At 36.9% G+C, this 18,932-nt stretch overlaps 1 protein-coding gene across 11 annotated transcripts in view; it reads left to right on the forward strand.

Moving 5' to 3' along the window:
* Positions 1 to 18,932, forward strand: part of CEP350 (centrosomal protein 350) — a 192,455-nt gene that overhangs the window by 60,448 nt on the left and 113,075 nt on the right. For all 11 annotated transcript variants that reach the window (XM_076000426.1, XM_076000425.1, XM_076000432.1 and 8 more), the window contains 4 exons: positions 1,410 to 1,531; positions 4,985 to 6,045; positions 7,413 to 7,563; positions 9,012 to 9,184. In XM_076000426.1, coding sequence (XP_075856541.1) covers positions 1,410 to 1,531; positions 4,985 to 6,045; positions 7,413 to 7,563; positions 9,012 to 9,184 — 1,507 coding nt within the window. The remainder of the gene's footprint in view (positions 1 to 1,409; positions 1,532 to 4,984; positions 6,046 to 7,412; positions 7,564 to 9,011; positions 9,185 to 18,932) is intronic.

Consider the following 18,932-nt stretch of genomic DNA (forward strand, 5'->3'; position numbering starts at 1 on the left):
CCTTGCTTTAAGTTTTCATGTGATGACCTCACTTTTCTCCAAATCATATTAGCCTATAAGTATGCCTTTCTTATAGTGATCTACACCCACATAAAAACTGCTCTTTCAAAATGAGATCAAAAAGTATTTTGCAAAAAATGCAAGGTTTTCATGCCTGCTGGCTTCGTTGCAGCTATGGCTTCACAAATTTCCTTTATTCTTTGTTACAGTGGTCCTTACATTGTGTTCATTGATTTTGAATTGGCAGGCAACCACAGCTACAGACTTCAAGCTACATTACATATCAAGCAATTAATCTTTTTCTTGTAATGTCATGACTTTTCTTTTCTTCTTGGGAGCACTTCCAGCCTCACCGGCAGCACTTCGTATGGGTCCCATGGTGTTACTCATGGTTATGGTATTGCACTAAACACTATGAAAAAATACATGAGAACCATGAATGATCACCTTTTACTATAATACACAGTTATTGGAGAGAGAGTGCTCACACAGTAATGATTAGCATCACATGGCGTTTAAAGCCCACACTTAACCACAGTTGAGCTCACTATAGTACCAGTGGGGTGGCTACAAAATTATTATAGTAGTACAGTCTGTTAATTTTGTGCAGTTAATGCTACATCTTTACATTTATTTATATTTTTCTTGATCGTGAGTGGCCCTGTGTATGGTCTGTGTTTGTGTAAGGATTGATGAATTTTAGCTTCATAATAGATTTGTGTATATATTATGGTAGGAAATGATAAAATAGACTACATATATTTATTTTATGCATTCTTGATATACCTAACTTTTTCTTAATTTTTTAAATATTTCTAGGTTGCAAGGTTTGCCTGCAAGTTTTTTGAAATGGTTGCAAATCTCTAATCTTATTATATTTATTGAAAAAAAGTCTATGTATAGGTGGATTCATACAGTTCAACCCCATGTTGTTCAAGGATAAATGGTACTTAGTTTTGTTTTCTGTGCTGAAATTGATAATATCCTAGTTTAGTGTGCTAATGTTTTTAAGAATAATAACGTGGAGTACATACCACGTACCACATACTGTTTTAAAGGCTTTACTTACAGGCTTAAGCTTCAATAAATCCTCACAACTCTGAGAAGAGTAGGCACTATATTATTGCTGCTTATCGGGTGAAAAAACTGAGGTTTACAAAGGTTATAGTTCCTTCTAAATATGTGGTTAAGATTAGGTGCACTCGTTGGATTTTAGATGATATTTTGCTGTTAACTGTAATGGTTGTTTTCAAGGCAAACTAAATTTGAATTGGTTTTACATGAGGGGAAAAAACCCCTACATTTTATGATCTTTGTAAAGTTGAAGTGAGTTAATGTTTATCTTATTTGTTACATGAGTATAGCTTTGTGATGGAAGTCAGATAAATTTGATTTCCCTTTTTTCCTAGGCTAGACCAGGGTATCAGCCATCTGGAGAATCTGATAAAGAAAACAAAGTACAGGAACGTCCCCCAAGTGCATCTTCCAGTAGTGACATGTCTCTCTCAGAACCTCCACAGCCTCTTGCAAGGTAAAAAGCGGAAAATGAAAGATGATTAAGGTTCTTTCTTTTCATGAAATTTAGTAGAGTGGTCTATGTTCAGTGAATTCACACTAACCTTCTGTGTGAACAAGATGGCAAAGAGAGGTGTATTTAGAAATTGTTTAATATTGGCTGGTCTGATGATAGTGGGAACTTACTATTAATAACAGTGTCACTAAAGTTGATATACAGCCTCTCATCACTAAATTTGACTGGCTATAAAAGAAAAAGAAAAAAAAAGAAATTGTTCAGTATCTCCTAACGGATATTTAAGCATTGTGTACGTCTCTACTTACTGTATTCTACTCTACTGTTTAGATTTTTACTGTCCTTTAATGTAAATGTCAACTTCTAATACATTGGAAAACATTCTTGCCTTCTCTGAACTAAACACAATAAAAGTTTGTTGGATGAATGAATCACAATGAAATTAATGTTTTAAAGTATTTTTTGGTGAATAATTTTTAAAAGGCATTTCTATACACATTGCTGTTCATAATTTCTTCATATAACTCATACCAATTTATACATCTTACCTTTCAAGAGCTATAGTTAGTTGGATGTGCATGCGAACATATGACTAAAGACTAAGCACTCTGGGAGGTCGAGGCGGGTGGATCACTCAAAGTCAGGAGTTCAAAACCAGCCTGAGCAAGAGCAAGACCCCATCTGTACCAAAAAATAGAAAAAAATTAATTGGCCAACTAAAAATATATAGAAAAAATTAGCCGGGCATGGTGGTGCATGCCTGTAGTCCCAGCTACTCCGAGGCTGAGGCGGGAGGATTGCTTGAGCCCAGGAGTTTGAGGTTGCTATGAGCTAGGCTGACGCCACGGCACTCTAGCCCGGGCAACAGGTGAGACTCTGTCTCAAAACAGCAGCAACAACAAAAGACTAGGAAGAGATCTAATTGAATTTCATGTTGTTGACTATTTTACCTTAAATTTTCTTAGGGAAAATTTTTTGCTGTAATATATTCTTTGCAATAAAGAAAAAAACTATTTGAGCATGAAAATTAAGGTGATTTTTTTATTACAGGGGTATAAATTATACTTTGTAATAATAACCATTTTGGGAAGGAGAATGATTTTGACACTTGGAGAATGCACAGATAGAAATCAAATCAGTTTCCAATTTGAAGTTAATACACATGCTCCTCTAGTACCCACCCCCCAAAATAATAATATTGATAAAAAATAGCTAACATTTATTGAATGTTTCTTAGGTTCTAGGTACTGATCCTAAGCACTTTAAGTGTATTATCGTATTTAATTCTTGTAATTCCTTCAGTTAGGCACTGTGGTTATGTCTGTTTTACAGAAGAGGTAATTGAGGCCAGGAATTTAATTAACTTTCTCAAAGATCAAAACGTTAGTGTTAGAGATGGGTTTGAACTTAAGCTATCAGACTCTAGAACCTTGTGTTTTTAACTACTCTATTAATACATATTGTCTCCCAGAAGAGAAATGTTTGTTTAAGGTTGAAAATACATTTCAAACTTTAAGCATAAACTTTAAATTTTTTTTAAATTTGAATACTTTCAGATAGATGATCCTCTATAGTTCATCTCAGTCACATTGTTGGTGTCAGATATACCCTGCTGGATTCATATCTTCTATTTTTACCTTTCTATGAGTCTCCTAATTCTAAACAAGTTGTCCAATATTAAAAACAAACCAGACACAAAGTAGATCTTACTACCTTGCACCAGTTCCCAATATCAAACTTATTTGACCTGTGATGTCTAACTTATTGCCTCTACTTTATCACTACCCTCATTCCTATTAACAGTTTTAACAGGAACTTTAACTTTATGCTTAGAAACATATTACTTTCTGCTTAAAATTGTGGCATTTCTTTTTCTTGCCATTCATATCCTATCATTCTGTGTTAGCTATCTGGAAAATTCCAAATTATCTATCTAACTTTGAAGACCTTGAAGATCCAGCTCAAAAGGCACTTCCATTGGCTAGAAGAGTTAATTGTTCCCCATCTACACTCTGTGGAACTTTATAAATCTTTGCTTTAGTACTTATGACATTGTATTAGCTGTTTATTAGTCTGTCATCCCTGGTAGATCTTGAGATCCTAAAGTGTACGGATTAAATCTTAACTGAATTAAGTGTTTTCATTTTTGTCTCCTCCTGTTTCTCTACCATCAACATAGCACCTACTGTAAAATTGGCATTCTAAATATATTAATTTAAACATCTTAGACTTTTACTCATCAATATCTTTTACAACTTACTTTGTATTTCTATTACCAGCAGCTTGGTTTGGGCCCTAGTAACGTCACAACTTGTATTTATAATACTCTGTATTCTATGACATATAATCTATGCTTTAATCTTCCTTCATTCCACTCTTCTTCGCAGGAATTCATAAAAGACAGATACAACTTAACGTCCAGCCAAATGTTTGCATGACAAGCTTTTCAGCTCCCTTATCACCCTGGTTACCCTCCTCTGGAAGATGTTTTTGAGCCCAGTTGTAGAACTTTACATTAATCCATATCAGTTTGGTCTAAGGTTTCAACTGTACAAATAATTCTGGATTATAATTTGGTAATGTGTTGTGTTAGCCCTAGTGCCCAGCTTTCTGTCATCTGCAAATTTGATAAGCATATCTTTATATCATCATCTAAAAATAATGGACAAGACCAAAGACAGAACCTTATACTATTCTTCTTAGGGTCTGACATCAGCCTTTAATTTCTGTGTAGTATCCCTTAATATAGAGGGAATATATAGCTTGGAAACATAGGTCAATATATATAATGTTGTCTAGGGCATCTTTGTTCTGTTTTTAGGCTTATGGACACCCTACCCTGTATTGTATATTTATAATTGATACTCACAGTTTTGCATTTAATTGTTTGATATTTATTAATTTTTTTAGAAGTAGGTTATAATCATCTCCTTATTTAGTATACATAATGTTGAACATAAATGTTCAGTGTTTAGTAAATATTTGTTGATTAGAATAATCTATATCATATCTGCATTAATATTTATCAATCTTAAGCATTTCTCTTTTATCTAACATTATTTTTAAAGGGAAGAAGGATAGAGCCAATGTTGTAAATAATTTTGTCCATAGAGTTTTAAAGGTTTTAATGCCGTCTTTTTAATTAATAGCTTAACAGATACGGTATCTTAGTTGAAGAAAGCAGTTTGCAGAACAGTACGTATAATAAAATCCCATTTTTGTGCAAATAACACCACCAGAACATAATATACACATAGAAAAATGTTTGGGAGGATATAATTCTAAATGAAATATTAATAGTGGCTTTTTTTGATTATTTAGCTATGAATGATCTTTATCTTTTTTTTATCCTTTTTTAAAAAATAGTGTGTATGTATTACTCTTATAATAAAAAATAAAAACTTAAAAAAATGGTGATTTAGTTAACTAACATATTGTGACTTTCATTTCCAGAAGGGACTTGATAGAACCTACATGGATGCATCCTGATAGATTGAGCCCACGAGTTCACCATTCTCAAGCACAGCCTCTTGTTGGAACAGCTGGAAATTTACTTTCACATCTCTTGAGTCTAGAGCATATAGGAATGTTGCATAAGGATGTTGAGTCTGTTTTACCAACTAGGAAGAATCATAATGTGGCTTCAGGGCCATTAACTTTTACACCTCAACCATATCTGACCTCACCAGCTGCTCATCCATATGCCTTGTTAAAACCTAGTGCCAGCCAATATAAGAGTAAACTGGATCGTATTGAAGCCTTGAAAGCAACGGCTGCTTCTTTGTCCAGCAGAATTGAAAGTGAAGCCAAGAAATTAGCTGGGGCCAACATTAACTATGGGTCAGCATGGAACACTGAGTATGATGTGCAGAAAGCAACTCAAGAAAATGGACCTTGGACCAAGGCTATAAGTCCACCTGTGAAAGATGATGCTGAAGATGTTTTCTCTGCCCGAATTCAGAAGATGTTGGGAACCTGTGTATCTCATGCAACTTTTGATGATGATCTTCCTGGTGTAGGCAACCTTAGTGAATTTAAAAAGCTTCCTGAGATAATAAGACCTCAGAGTGCCATATCAAGCTTTAGAATGAGATCCCCTGGTCCCAAACCAGCAGGGCTGCTGGCACAGTTGTGTAAAAGGCAGACTGACTCTTCTAGCTCTGATATGCAAACCTGTTCTCAAGACAAAGCCAAAATGTCACTTGGTTCCAGCATAGATTCAGTCAGTGAAGGGCCTCTTCTTAGTGAGGGGAGTCTCTCTGAAGAAGAGGAAGGCCAGGATGGACAGCCCCTTTTGAAGGTAGCAGAAATTTTAAAAGACAAGGAATTTAGTTCTGGAGAAAGAAATACTTATGAACCCCTCAAAGAGTTTCAGAAGGAAGCTGAAAAATTCTTGCCACTTTTTGGGCACATAGGTGGTACACAAAGCAAAGGACCATGGGAAGAATTGGCAAAGGGAAGTCCACATAGTGTCATTAATATTTTTACAAAATCATATCAGTTATATGGAAAAGGTGAGAAAAATAAGTAATGCTTATACTGTTTATATGTTATCTTAAGATAAATTATTTTATAATTTCTATACAAGATATATACTTAAGTACACATTTTTCATTGTTCATTGTGAGGGTAATGGAGACTTACTATCGTCCATATTAGTCATAGTCTACATTATCTACATGTTTCAACTAGAGTATTAGTAATTTAATCTTTAAAATTCCATTTTTTAGTTATTGTCATAAAACAGTAGTTGACTGGTAGTTGTTGAATTTTGATCTAGTTTAGAGAAATTCCCAGGTGATATTCAGAATTGGGTATATATCAAGTGTTAAACTAAGTTTTCTGTGACTATAGTTATATACTTAAATAGAAACTAAATATATTTCTTAACAGTGATTTGGGAATATTAGTGGTCAAGAATTGAGAGAAGCAACTGCAGTAACATTTCTAATATGAAAATAACTCTGTTATTCTGTGTTAAAACTACTTTTAATAGCAGTCAGACTTTGAACAGTAATGCAGCTGTATATTTGAGTCCTAAAACAGTAACTTCTAAAGTTCCCTTTTATCCCTGAAATCCTGCAACACAACTTTCCTTTTCTGTGATAACTTAATTCCTTCAAGTTCCTTTCTCTATTCTTCCTGCTGTAGGTGGATTCTGCCCATCTTATACTAACATAACTTTAGAATTTCCAGGCTGGAGATTTCCACTTTCTATAATGAACAAATTATTTGACAAATGAATTGATTTCATCTGTTCATTTTATGCTTAACTGGGTATCACATTGCTTTTTTCCTAGACTTCATATTGAGGCACTTATGATCTTGTACAGACCGTTGCTCTCATGTTTAGCCACTTATTTCTATTGGTGGTAATTTAAATTTCTTTTGATGTTGAAAGTTCTTTTGATGAAAGCAAAGTGCTTAAAACAACACCCTTGTTTTTTAAATAAGAAAATTGAAAAAAAAAAAGAAAATTGAGTTTATTCTTAAATTTTTCTATTAGATTTTTTATTAAGATTTTATAGTGAAATATTTAGAAATAATATATTACCTAGGATTTGCTTCAGAATACTCTATGGGGGAGCGATAGATGGGGTGAATGGGAAGCTTAATTTAGATTGGTCACATACTGGTCATTATTGAAGTTAGGTGATAAATGCATTGTTTCATTATGCTATTTTCTCTGTTTCATGTATGTTTAAAAATTTTCCTAGTAAAAAGTTAAAAATGTATTGTTAGATACAAAGGTAAATTGAAAAGAAGCACTAATAAAATCAAACTAAAATGTCCCCAAGCCCATGTTGTTAATCTCCATGTGTAGACTACTTTGCTGACAATCTTTGGTTTTTCACCATGTTTCAATTATTACTTTGGACAGGGTTTGAAGACAAGTTGGACAGAGGAACATCAGCATCACGACCTTTGAATGCCATCACAACCTCACTAAGCAGTGTTTCATATGAAGATGATTTTGTCTCCTTTCCAGGGAGTGGGACTTTGACAGAAAAAAAATCAACTCTTGAACCTCAGTAAGAATATGTTGGTAATATAGAATAACGTCTGAAGAGTAAGAAAAATGTACAAATGAGAACTGTGGTCTGAATATTAGTCAAATTTTGCTTGTTTAAAGATCCATATAGAGGCTGGATGGCATAATGGTTATTAAGAGCATGGGCTCTGGATCTAGACTGCTTGGGTCAAGTCCTGGCTCTTCTTCCCGATTATTAGTTGTTTGTATTTGTGTGTATTACTTAACCTCCCTATGCCTCAGTTTACTTCTCTATAAAATTGGGAAAACGGTAGTACCTGCCTGCCTCTTGAAGTTGTTATGAGTAGTCTGTGAAATAAAAAGTACTTAGAATAGGGTCAGGCACATAATATGCAGAATATAGGTTGTTAAATCAATCTGTGAATCCCCAGTGGAGGATAGTATTGGGAAACTATTCCATGGTGTACTAATGTAAGAAGCTTAAGAAGTGGTTATCTGTGGTGGAATTGAAGAAACTCAGACAGATACTTGATTCCACGGTCCCAAATAATAAGTAATTTTTTTTTATAATCAAGAAAACATCTACAATTTTTCAAAGCTTTTAAAAATAATTATGGTTATAATATCTAATAATTATTGACACTTAATGTGCAAGACAGTGAGAGGATTGAGGGACTTTACCTGAATTATGTCATTTTTATAATAGCCTGATGTGGTATTATTGTTATTATTTCTGTTTCAGAGAGGAAACTGAAGCACAGAGATTAAATCATTTGTACAAAGGCACAAATGAATCAGACTTTGCTAGAATTTTCTGCCTAAATTTTTTATCAAAAAAATTAATCTGTAATTATTCATATTCAATATCTTTTTTTCACATATTACAAATTGTAATCCACATAAAATAATTAGAGGATCTTATAAAAATTAGCTAAATCTAGTTAGATCAATAAAAATATTCAAATTATATCAGGAAAAGTATATTTTTCAATTATGAGCTCTAAGGAAAAAATTAAATTTTTAAATAAAAACTTTAAGGATTTAATTGTGGTGACATTTAATATTACCATTCAGTATCATTTGATGCGTTTTATTTCCAGGTTGAAGTGCAACATATTAAATTCTTGTTCTCTATAAGGTTATCACAGGGAAGACAGTTACAATATATAAAAATTATAAATTTGAACAGAAATTGAGGCCACATTTTCCATTATTCAACATTATATTTTTTTATCTTATGTATCTGAAATATTAGTTTTTTTATTGGTTTCACGCAGTAAACAATTCACCCGAGATTTTTTTCTCAGTAATAAATTGAGCCATAGGAAACAATCCAACTCATGGTAGTAAGAAAAAAAAAATAAAGTGGAAGCCATCTTTGGTTCTAGTTATATTCTCCTAGTGATTAAATAGATTTTTAAATATCTTTGATTTTAGCTGTGTTGTAAGACTTTATTTCTTTCTTGAACCACTATTACTTTTTCACAGTACTGGTGGTAGCACTTTAGGCATTCAGGAAGACCATTCTAGCAGAAAGTCTGCCTATGATCTTTCCTCTGTGGATGTTACTTCCCAGCATTCATCAGGACCCCATTCTGCTGCATCATCTCATTCATCTAGTTCTTCTAAAGGAAAGAAAGGGAAAAAGGAAAAGACAGAATGTAAGTGGAATTCTACATGGTAACTTTTTCTCTTACCAATGATTTTGTTTAGTGATCTAAAGTTAAGATTTGATTCCGTAAGAAGTTGAAGGCCAGGTGTGGTGGGCTCTTGGCTGTAATCCCAGCACTTTTGTAGCCTGAGGTGGGAGGATCACTTGAGGCCAGCCTGGGCGACATAGTGAGACCCCCATGTCTACGGAAAATAAAAGAATTAGCCAGGTATAGTGGCATGCATCTGTAGTCCTAGCTACTAGGGAGGCTGAGGTGGTGGGAGGATTGTTTGAGCCCAGGAGTTCGAGGCTACAGTGAGCTATGACTGAGCTATGACTGTGTATTCTAGCCTGGGTGACAGAGCGAGACCTTGTCTCTAAACAACATAAAAAAGGAAGAGGAATTTCTTTATGATAATAATCTAATTAGCCTCAGTATTTACTTATTATAATAATACCTTTTGATAAATAACATTATAAATCTTGTAATACAAAAGGAATACATCCGCAATGATGATAAATTAAGAATTATAGATAAAAGTACTTATTGAAGAAACATAAATTCCCTTTGATCCTTCTGCTCAGAAATAGCTACTATTAACATTTTCATACCTGTTTTCCCAATGTAGACATAAAACCACACACACCCCTTTATTTAAAAAACAAATGCAGGCCATGCATGGTGGCTCATGCCTATAATCCTAGCACTTTGGAAGGCCGAGGCAGGAGGATTACTTGAGGTCAGGATTTCAAGACCAGCCTGAGCAAGAGTGAGATCCTGTCTCTACAAAAAGTAGAAAATTAGCCAGGCATGGTGGCATGTGCCTGTGGTCCTAGTTACTCAAGAGGCTGAGACAGGAGAGGATCACTTGAGCCCTGGAGTTTGAGATTGCAGTGAGCTCTGATTATGCTATTGTACTAGCTGGGGTAACAGAGCAAGACCTTGTCTCAAAAAAAAAAAAAAAACAAAATACAAATAATAATTGCTTTGCAGTAGCTTTTTAAAATAATACTATGTCATACACATCTCTGAGCATCATTAAATACTCAAATTTTCTTATCTATAAAATAGAGACAGTAGATACTTCAGATGGTAATTTTCAAACTTATATGAAGTTAACAGACCTAATGTGTACATTCTAGTACCTGGTCCAGTAGCTAGTCCATTGGTACTCAGTAAATATTTTTGAGTGATTGAGATACTCTTCAGTGTCTACAGTTCTGCTTTTGGCTGTAGTTTGCTCTGTAGGCCTACAGGTGAGGAGATACAATGATTAGGCAAAGACTTCTTTTTTTTTTTCTTTTAGCGTATTATGGTGGTACAAGTGATAAGGTTACGTATATTGCGCCCCCCACACCCCCCTCCAGTCAGAGCTTCAAGCATGTCCATCCCCGAAACTTTTTACATCTTACTTGTTGGGTTTGTATATACCCATCCGCACCTCCCCGATCCCACCTGCCCGACACCCGATAAATGTTACTCCTATATGTCCACTTAGGAGTTGATCCGTTAATACCAACTTGCTGGTGAGTACATGTGGTGCTGGTTTTTCCGTTCTTGAGATACTTCACTTAGTAGAATGGGTTCCAGCTGTATCCAGGATATACAAGAGGTGCTATATCACCATTGTTTCTTAGAGCTGAATAGTACTCCATGCTATACATATACCACATTTTATTAATCCACTCATGAATTGATGGGCACTTGGGTTGTTTCCACAGCTTTGCAATTGTGAATTGTGCTGCTATAAACATTCAAGTGCAGGTGTCTTTTTCATAAAGTGACTTTTGATCTTTTGGGTGGATGCCCAGTAGTGGAATTGCTGCATCAAATGGTAGATCTACTTGTATCGCTTTAAGGTATCTCCATATTGCTTTCCACAGAGGTTGAACTAGTTTGCAGTCCCACCAGCAGTGTAGGAGTGTTCCTCTCTCTCCACATCTACGCCAGCATTTGTTGTTTGGGGACTTTTTGATAAAGGCCTTTCTCACTGGAGTTAAGTGATATCTCATTGTGGTTTTGATTTGCATTTCCCTGATGATTAGAGATATTGAACATTTTTTCATATGTTTGTTGGCCGTTATTCTGTCTTCTTTTGAAAAGTTTCTGTTCATGTCCTTTGCCCATTTTTTGATGGGGTTGTTTGATTTTTTCCTTGCTGATTTTCCTGAGTTCTAAATAGATTCTAGTTATCAGCCCTTTATTGGATGTGTAGCTTGTGAAAATTTTCTCCCATTCTGTGGGTTGTCTGTTTGCTCTCTTGATGGTTTCCTTGGCTGTGCAGAAGCTTTTTAATTTGATCAGGTCCCATTTGTTTATTTTTGTTGCTGTTGTGATTGCCTTTGGAGTCTTCTTCATAAATTCCTTCCCTGGGCCAATGTCTAGAAGGGTATTTCCAACATTTTCCTCTACAATTCTAATAGTTTCACACCTAAGGTTCAAGTCTGTTACCCAGCAGTGAGTTGATTTTTGTGAGAGGTGAGAGGTGTGGGTCTTGTTTCAGTCTTCTGCATGTGGCTATCCAGTTTTCCCAGCATCATTTATTGAATAAGGATTCTTTTCCCCAGTGTATGTTTTTGTCTGCTTTGTCGAAGATTAGTTGGCTATATGAGGATGGTTTTATATATAGGTTCTCTGTTCTGCTCCACTGGTCAATGTACCTGTTCTTGTGCCAGTAAAAAGCTATTTTAATGACTCTAGTACAGTTTGAAATCTGGTAAGTTGATACCTCCTATTTTGTTTTTATTGCCTAGGATTGATATTGCTACACGAGGTCTTCTCTGGTTCCATACAAAGCGTAAAATTATTTTTTCTATATCTGTGAAAAATGATGATGGTATTTTGATAGGGATTGCATTGATGCTGCAGGTCACTTTGGGTAGTATAGACATTTTAACAATGTTGATTCTACTGACCCATGAGCATAGTATATTCTTCCATCTGTTTACTTCCTCTGCTATTTCCTTCTTCAGTGTTTCATAGTTCTCCTTGTGGTCTTTTACCTCCTTAGTTAAATATATTCCAAGGTACTTTATTTTCTTTGTTGCTATTTTGAAGGGAATTGAGTCTTTGATTTGGTTCTTACTATTGTTGGCGTATATGAATGCCTCTGATTTCTGTGTATTGATTTTGTATCTTGAGACTTTACCAAATTCATTTATCAATTCAAGGAGTCTCTTGGTTGAATCCTTGGGGTTTTCTAGGTATAATATCATGTTATCTGCAAAGAGTGAGAGTTTGATGTCTTCTGCTCTCATTTGGATGCCCTTAATTCCGCTCTCTTGTCTGATTGCTGTAGCGAGGACTTTCAGCACTATGTTGAACAGAAGTGGAGATAGTGGGCAACCTTGTCTTGTTCCAGTTCTAAGTGGGAATGCTTTCAGTTTTTCCCCATTCAGTATGATATTTGCCTGTGGGTTTGTCATATGGCTTGTATCATTTTTAGGTAAGCTCCATGTATGCCTATTTTGTTGAGTGTTGTTATCATAAAAGGGTGTTGAATTTTGTCAAATGCTTTTTCTGTGTCTATTGAGAGGATCATATGGTCTTTGTTTTTGCTTCTGTTTATATGGTGAATTACATTTATAGGTTTGTGTATTTTGAACCATCCCTGCATCCCTGGGATGAAGCCCACTTGGTTGTGATGGATTCTTTTCTTTTTTTTTTTCTTTTGGCATATTATGGGGGTACAGATTTTAAGGTTTCAATAAATGCCCATTTCCCCCTCCCCCAAAAGTCTGAGTCTCCATCATGACCATCCCCCAGATGGTGCACATCTCACTCATTATATATGTATATACCCGCCCCCTTCCCCCCTCCCGCCTGCCCAATAGCCTATTACTGTAGTACCTATGTGTCCACTTAGGTGCTACTCAGTTAATACCAGTTTGCTGGAGAATATATCTGGTGCTTGTTTTTCCATTCTTGGGATACTTCACTTAGTAGTATGGGTTCCAGCTCTAACCAGGAAAATATAAGATGTGCTATATCACCATTGTTTCTTAGAGCTGAATAGTACTCCATGGTATACATATACCACATTTTATTAATCCATTCTTGGATTGATGGGCACTTGGGCTGTTTCCACAGCCTTGCAATTATGAATTGTGCTGCTATAAACATTCGAATGCAGGTGTCTTTTTTGTAGAGTGTCATTGGATCATTTGGGTAGATGCCCAGCAATGGGATTGCTGGATCAAATGGTACATTCACTTGTATCACTTTAAGGTATCTCCATATTGCTTTCCACAGAGGTTGAACTAGTTTGCAGTCCTACCAACAGTGTAGGAGTGTTCCTCTCTCTCCGCAACCACGCCAGCATTTATTGTTTGGAGATTTTTTGATAAAGGCCATTCTCACTGGGGTTAAGTGATATCACATTATGGTTTTGATTTGCATTTCCCTGATGATTAGAGATGTTGAGCATCTTTTCATATGTTTGTTGGCCATTCTTCTGTCTTCTTTAGAAAAGTTTCTGTTCAAGTCCTTTGCCCACTTTTTAATGGGGTTATTTGATTTTTTCTTGCTGATTTTCATGAGTTCTAGTTATCAGTCCCTTATTGGATGCATAGGATGCAAAAATTTTCTCCCATTCTGTAGGTTGTCTGTTTACTTTCATGACTATTTCTTTGGCTGTGCAGAAGCTTTGTAGTTTGATCATGTCCCATTTATTTATTTTTGTTGCTGCTGTGATTGCCTTTGGGGTCTTCTTCATAAACTCTTTGCCCAGGCCGATGTCTAGGAGAGTGTTTCCAACTTTTTCCTCTAGAGTTCTAATAGTTTCATACCTTAGCTTTAAGTCTGTTATCCAGCGTGAGTTGGTTTTTTTTTTTTTTTTTCTTAGCTCTTAGACACCAACGGAGTGAGTTGGTTTTTGTGAGAGGTGAAAAGTGTGGGTCCTGTTTTAGCCTTCTACAGGTGGCTATCCAGTTTTCCCAGCACCATTTATTGAAAAGGGATTCTTTTCCCCAGCATATGTTTTTGTCTGCTTTGTCAAAGATTAGATGGCTATATGAGGATGGTTTTATATCAGGATTCTCACATCTGTTCCACTGGTCAATATTCCTATTTTTGTGCCAATACCATATTGATTTAATTACTACAGCTTTGTAGTATAGTTTGATATCTGGCATATTAATGCCTCCCATTTTGTTTTTGTTGCCTAGAATTGCTCTTGATATTCGGGGTCTTCTTTGGTTCCATACGAAGCGTAAAATTATATTTTCTATATCTGTGAAGAATGCTGATGGGATTTTAATAGGTATTGCATTGAATCTGTAGATCAGTTTGGGTAGTATAGACATTTTGATGATATTGAGTCTACCGATCCACGAGCATGGTATGGATTTCCATCTGTTTACATCCTCTGCTATTTCCTTCCTCAGTGTTTCATAGTTCTCCCTGTAGAGGTCTTTTACGTCCTTGGTTAAGTATATTCCTAGGTACTTTAATTTCTTTGTTGCTGTTGTGAAGGGAATTGAGTCTTTGATTTGGTTCTCAATTAGATTGTTGTTGGCGTATATGAATGCCTCTGATTTCTGTGTATTGATTTTGTATCCTGAGACTTTATTAAATTCATTGATCAGTTCCAGGAGTTTCTTGGTTGAATCTTTGGGGTTTTCTAGATATAATATCATATCATCAGCAAACAGTGAAAGTTTGATCTCTTCTGCCCCTATTTGGATATCTTTGATTCCATTTTCCTGTCTGATTGCTGTAGCCAAGACTTCCATCACTATGTTGAACAGAAGTGGAAATAGTGGGCAGCCTTGTCTGGTTCCAGTTCTAAGTGGGAATGCTTTCAGTTTTTCCTCATTCAGTATGATGTTGGCTATGGGTCTGTCATATATGGCTTGTATCATTTTTAGGTATGTCCCTTCTATGCCTATTTTCTTAAGTGTTCGTATCATGAAAGGGTGTTGAATTTTGTCAAAAGCTTTTTCTGCATCTATTGAAAGAATCATATGGTCTTTGTTTTTGCTTCTGTTTATGTGGTGAATTGCATTTATAGATTTACGTATGTTGTGGATTCTTTTCTTGACAAGCACCTGGATTCGATTGGCTAGGATTTTGTTGAGAATTTTTGCATCTGTATTCCTAAGGGATATTGGTCTATAGTTTTCTTTTTTTGTTGCATCCTTTCCTGGTTTTGGTATCAGAGTTATATTCGTTTCATAAAATGTGTTGGAGAGTATTGTATTCTTCTTGATGTTGTGGAATAATTTCTGCAGGATAGGCACTAGTTCTTCCTTGTAGGTGTGGTAAAATTCGGGTGTGAAACCATCTGGTCCAGGACCTTTCTTTTTAGGAAGGTTTTTTATTGCTGTTTCAATTTCAGTGCTTGATATTGGTCTGTTCAGGAATTCTCTTTCTTCCTGGTTGAGCCTAGGAAGGCTGTGTGCTTCTAAGAAATTGTCCATTTCCTCCACATTTTCCAGTTTGTGTGCATAGAGGTTTTTGTAGTATTCATAAATTATATCTTGTATCTCTGTGGCATCAGTTGTGATATCTCCTTTTTTATTCCTGATGGAGCTTATTCGAGATTTTTCTTTTCTGCTTTTTGTTAGGCTAGCCAATGGTGTATCAATTTTGTTTTTTCAAAGAACCAACCCTTTGTTTTGTTAATCTTCTGTATGGTTTCCCGGTTGTCAGTTTCTTTTAATTCTGATTTGATCTTAATGATTTCACTTCTTATGCTGGGTTTCGGGTTGGTCTGTTTTTGTTTTTCTGGCTCTTTGAGACAATTCATTAGGTTATCTATTTGTGATCTTTTAGACTTTTGGATATAGGCATTTATGGAAATAAACTTTCCTCTCAGGACTGCTTTAGCTGTGTCCCACAGGTTTTGGTAACTTGTGTCTCCTTTGTCATTTAGTTCAAAGAATCTTTTGATTTCCATCTTGATTTCCTCGTTTATCAAGTGGTCATTCAGCAGAAGGTTGTTTAGTTTCCATGACTTTGTGTAGAAATAAGAGTTCCTGTTAGGGTTGATTTCTACATTTATTCCATTGTGGTCTGAAAAGATACATGGTATAATTTCTATTTTTTAAAATTGTTTGAGACGTGCTTTGTGTTCTAGGATATGGTCAATCTTAGAGAATGACCCATGAGCTGATGAGAAGAATATATATTCAGTGGTTTTGGGATAGAATGTCTTGTAAATGTCAGTGTGGCCCATTTGTTCTAGAGTTCTGCTTAAGTCCATTATTTCTTTGTTGATTTTCTGTTTGGAGGATCTATCCTGTGCTGTCAGTGGGGTGTTAAAGTCTCTGACTATTGTGGTGGTGTTGTTCATCCATTTGTTTAGATCAAGTAGAGTCTGATTTATGAATCTGGGTGCACCAAGGTTGGGTGCATATATATTTAGAATTGTTGTCTTCTTGTTGAACAGTACCCTTCACCATTATATAGTGACCTTCTTTGTCTTTTATTACATGTGTTTATTTAAAAACCTAGTTATCTGTAATCAGCACCGCCACACCAGCTTTCTTTTGGCTTCCGTTTGCTTGAAATATTGTTCTCCACCCCTTTACATTTAGTCTAACTGCATCCTTGTAGGTTAGATGTGTTTCCTGAAGGCAGCAGACACTTGGCTTGTATTTTTTTATCCATTTGGCCAGGCTATATCTCTTGAGTGGGGAGTTCAAACCATTCACATTTATTGAGATAACTGATAGGGGGGCACATTTCTGTTCATTATGTTGGGTTGAATTTTGTTGCTTTGTTTTCTCTCTTGAGCCATTGTGGTTTCTGGGCTTTGGCCTTTAGTTTTTGAGTAGGTTTATATTCGTAAGTGTTTATTATGCTGATCCGTGGGTAACACTGTTTTGAGTACTTCTTGTAGGGCTGGTCTTGGTGAATTCCCTCAGTCTTTGCTTATTTGAGAATGTCTTGGTTTCTCCTTTGTATTCAAAACTTAGTTTTGCAGGGAATAAGATTCTAGGGTGGGCATTATTCTGTTTCAGAAGAGTGAGAATGGGGCCCCAGTCTCTCCTTGTTTCAGTAGAGAAGTCTGGTGTTATTCGGATTGGCTTTCCTTTGTATATAACTTGCTTCTTTCGCCTTACAGCTCGTAGAAGGGCCTCTTTAGTTGATATTTTGGTCAGTCTGATGACTGCATGTTGGGACGTCTTCCTGTTTGCATTGAATCTCCCAGGGGTCCTCTGAGCTTCTTAAACTTGTATATTGAGATTTTTACCAAGGCCTGGGAAGTTTTCCTCTGTTATATCTTCAAATAGCTTATCCAACCCTTGAGTGTTTTCTTCTTCCCCTTGGGGTAACCATATAATCCTCACATTAGGTTTCTTCACATAATCCCACATCTCTTGTAGGCTTTGCTCTTTTCTCTTGTTCCTCTGCTCTGTCTCTGTGACTGATTTATTTAATTGGAAGGTGGTATCTTCAGTCTCTGAGATTCTTTCTTCTGTTTTATCTACCCTGTTCTTGAGGCTTTCCATTGTGTTTTGTAGTTCCCTGAATTGATTCTTCACTTCCAGGAGTTGTTAGACTTTTCTTCATTGTTTCAATTTCTTTAGTGAAGTTTTTCTCCAGGACCTGGAGTCTTTTTACGTTTTCTTTGTGTTGATTATCCAATTTTTCTTGCAACTCGTTGAATTTTCTTACGATCCATGCTCGAAATTCTTCTTCTGTCATTTTAGTGGTCCAATTTTGGTTGGTGTCCATTTCTAAGGGGCTGGTGTTACTCTTTGGGGGTGTGTTTTCTGTTTGAGTTTAATATTTCCAGAGTTCCTTCGCTGATTTCTTGCCATCTGGATCAGTTGTTGCTTCTTTCCTTTAGGTTTTGTTTGGGTATTGACACGCCTCGTTTAGTCTCTAAGCCGGTAGGTGGTGTTTGTGGGTGAGACTCGACTGCACGCTGTATGATGAGTCAGTAGGTGCCGTGAAAAGGGTGTGCAGAATGTCCTCCCTGTCAGTAGGTGGCACTTGCTAGGAGGAACAGGCAACACTGTTGTTTTTGTGTCCTGTAACCCGCTCTTGTTCCTCTGGAGAGGCACTCTAGTTCCTCATGTGGTCTGTGGGGCCCTGGGACTTCTTGGTGTGTCCTTTTCTCCCCATCAGTGAGGGTTGGTCTGGGAGTGAGTCTGGGCAGAGCTGGGTTGGGTAAGCCTGCCCTCAGGCACCACCAATGCTGTTAGCAGGGGTCAAAGTTCTGTTCTCTGCTTCCAGGAAAAGCTGTCAGGGAGGGGCTGGAATGGCCCTGCTCAGTCAGAATGTCTATATGTGGGGTGGGGCTGTCTGAGACCCACAGTCTGGAGTGGGCCTCCCTTCTTTCCACCCTCCCCAACTCCGCAACTACTCCTGTCCTCTGTTAGCAGGCCAGACCACACACCACCAGGCCTCCCCTGGGTATGATGCTGGCCGGGAAGTTCCCTGCATAGGATCACTGCCGGAGCTGGCCTCAGGGCCTCCCTTTGAGAGGAGGGTTGCCCTCTAGGAGGCTGATCTGCCCCTGAAGGCACACACACCTCAGTAGGCTGTTCGAGTATATCCCTTCTGTGCCCTGGGCAATGCGAGACCTGGGTGCACAGAATCTGGTCCGCAGGTCTGACCTCTGGGCCCCAGAGTTCAATTCCTGACCCCACCAGGGAGAGAAGTGCCAGTCCCAATTCACCCACGGGAGCCCAAGCTGGGTTGATGTCTGTTAGCCTCAGGGTCTGCCCCGTTCTCCTGGGATCACCGTGCTAGCAGCACCTGGGAGGGCTGGCGGGTAGGGAGCTCACCGTCTGAGTTCCCCTCA

This window comes from Microcebus murinus, chromosome 2, assembly GCF_040939455.1.
Source record: "Microcebus murinus isolate Inina chromosome 2, M.murinus_Inina_mat1.0, whole genome shotgun sequence".
NCBI lineage: Eukaryota > Metazoa > Chordata > Mammalia > Primates > Cheirogaleidae > Microcebus > Microcebus murinus.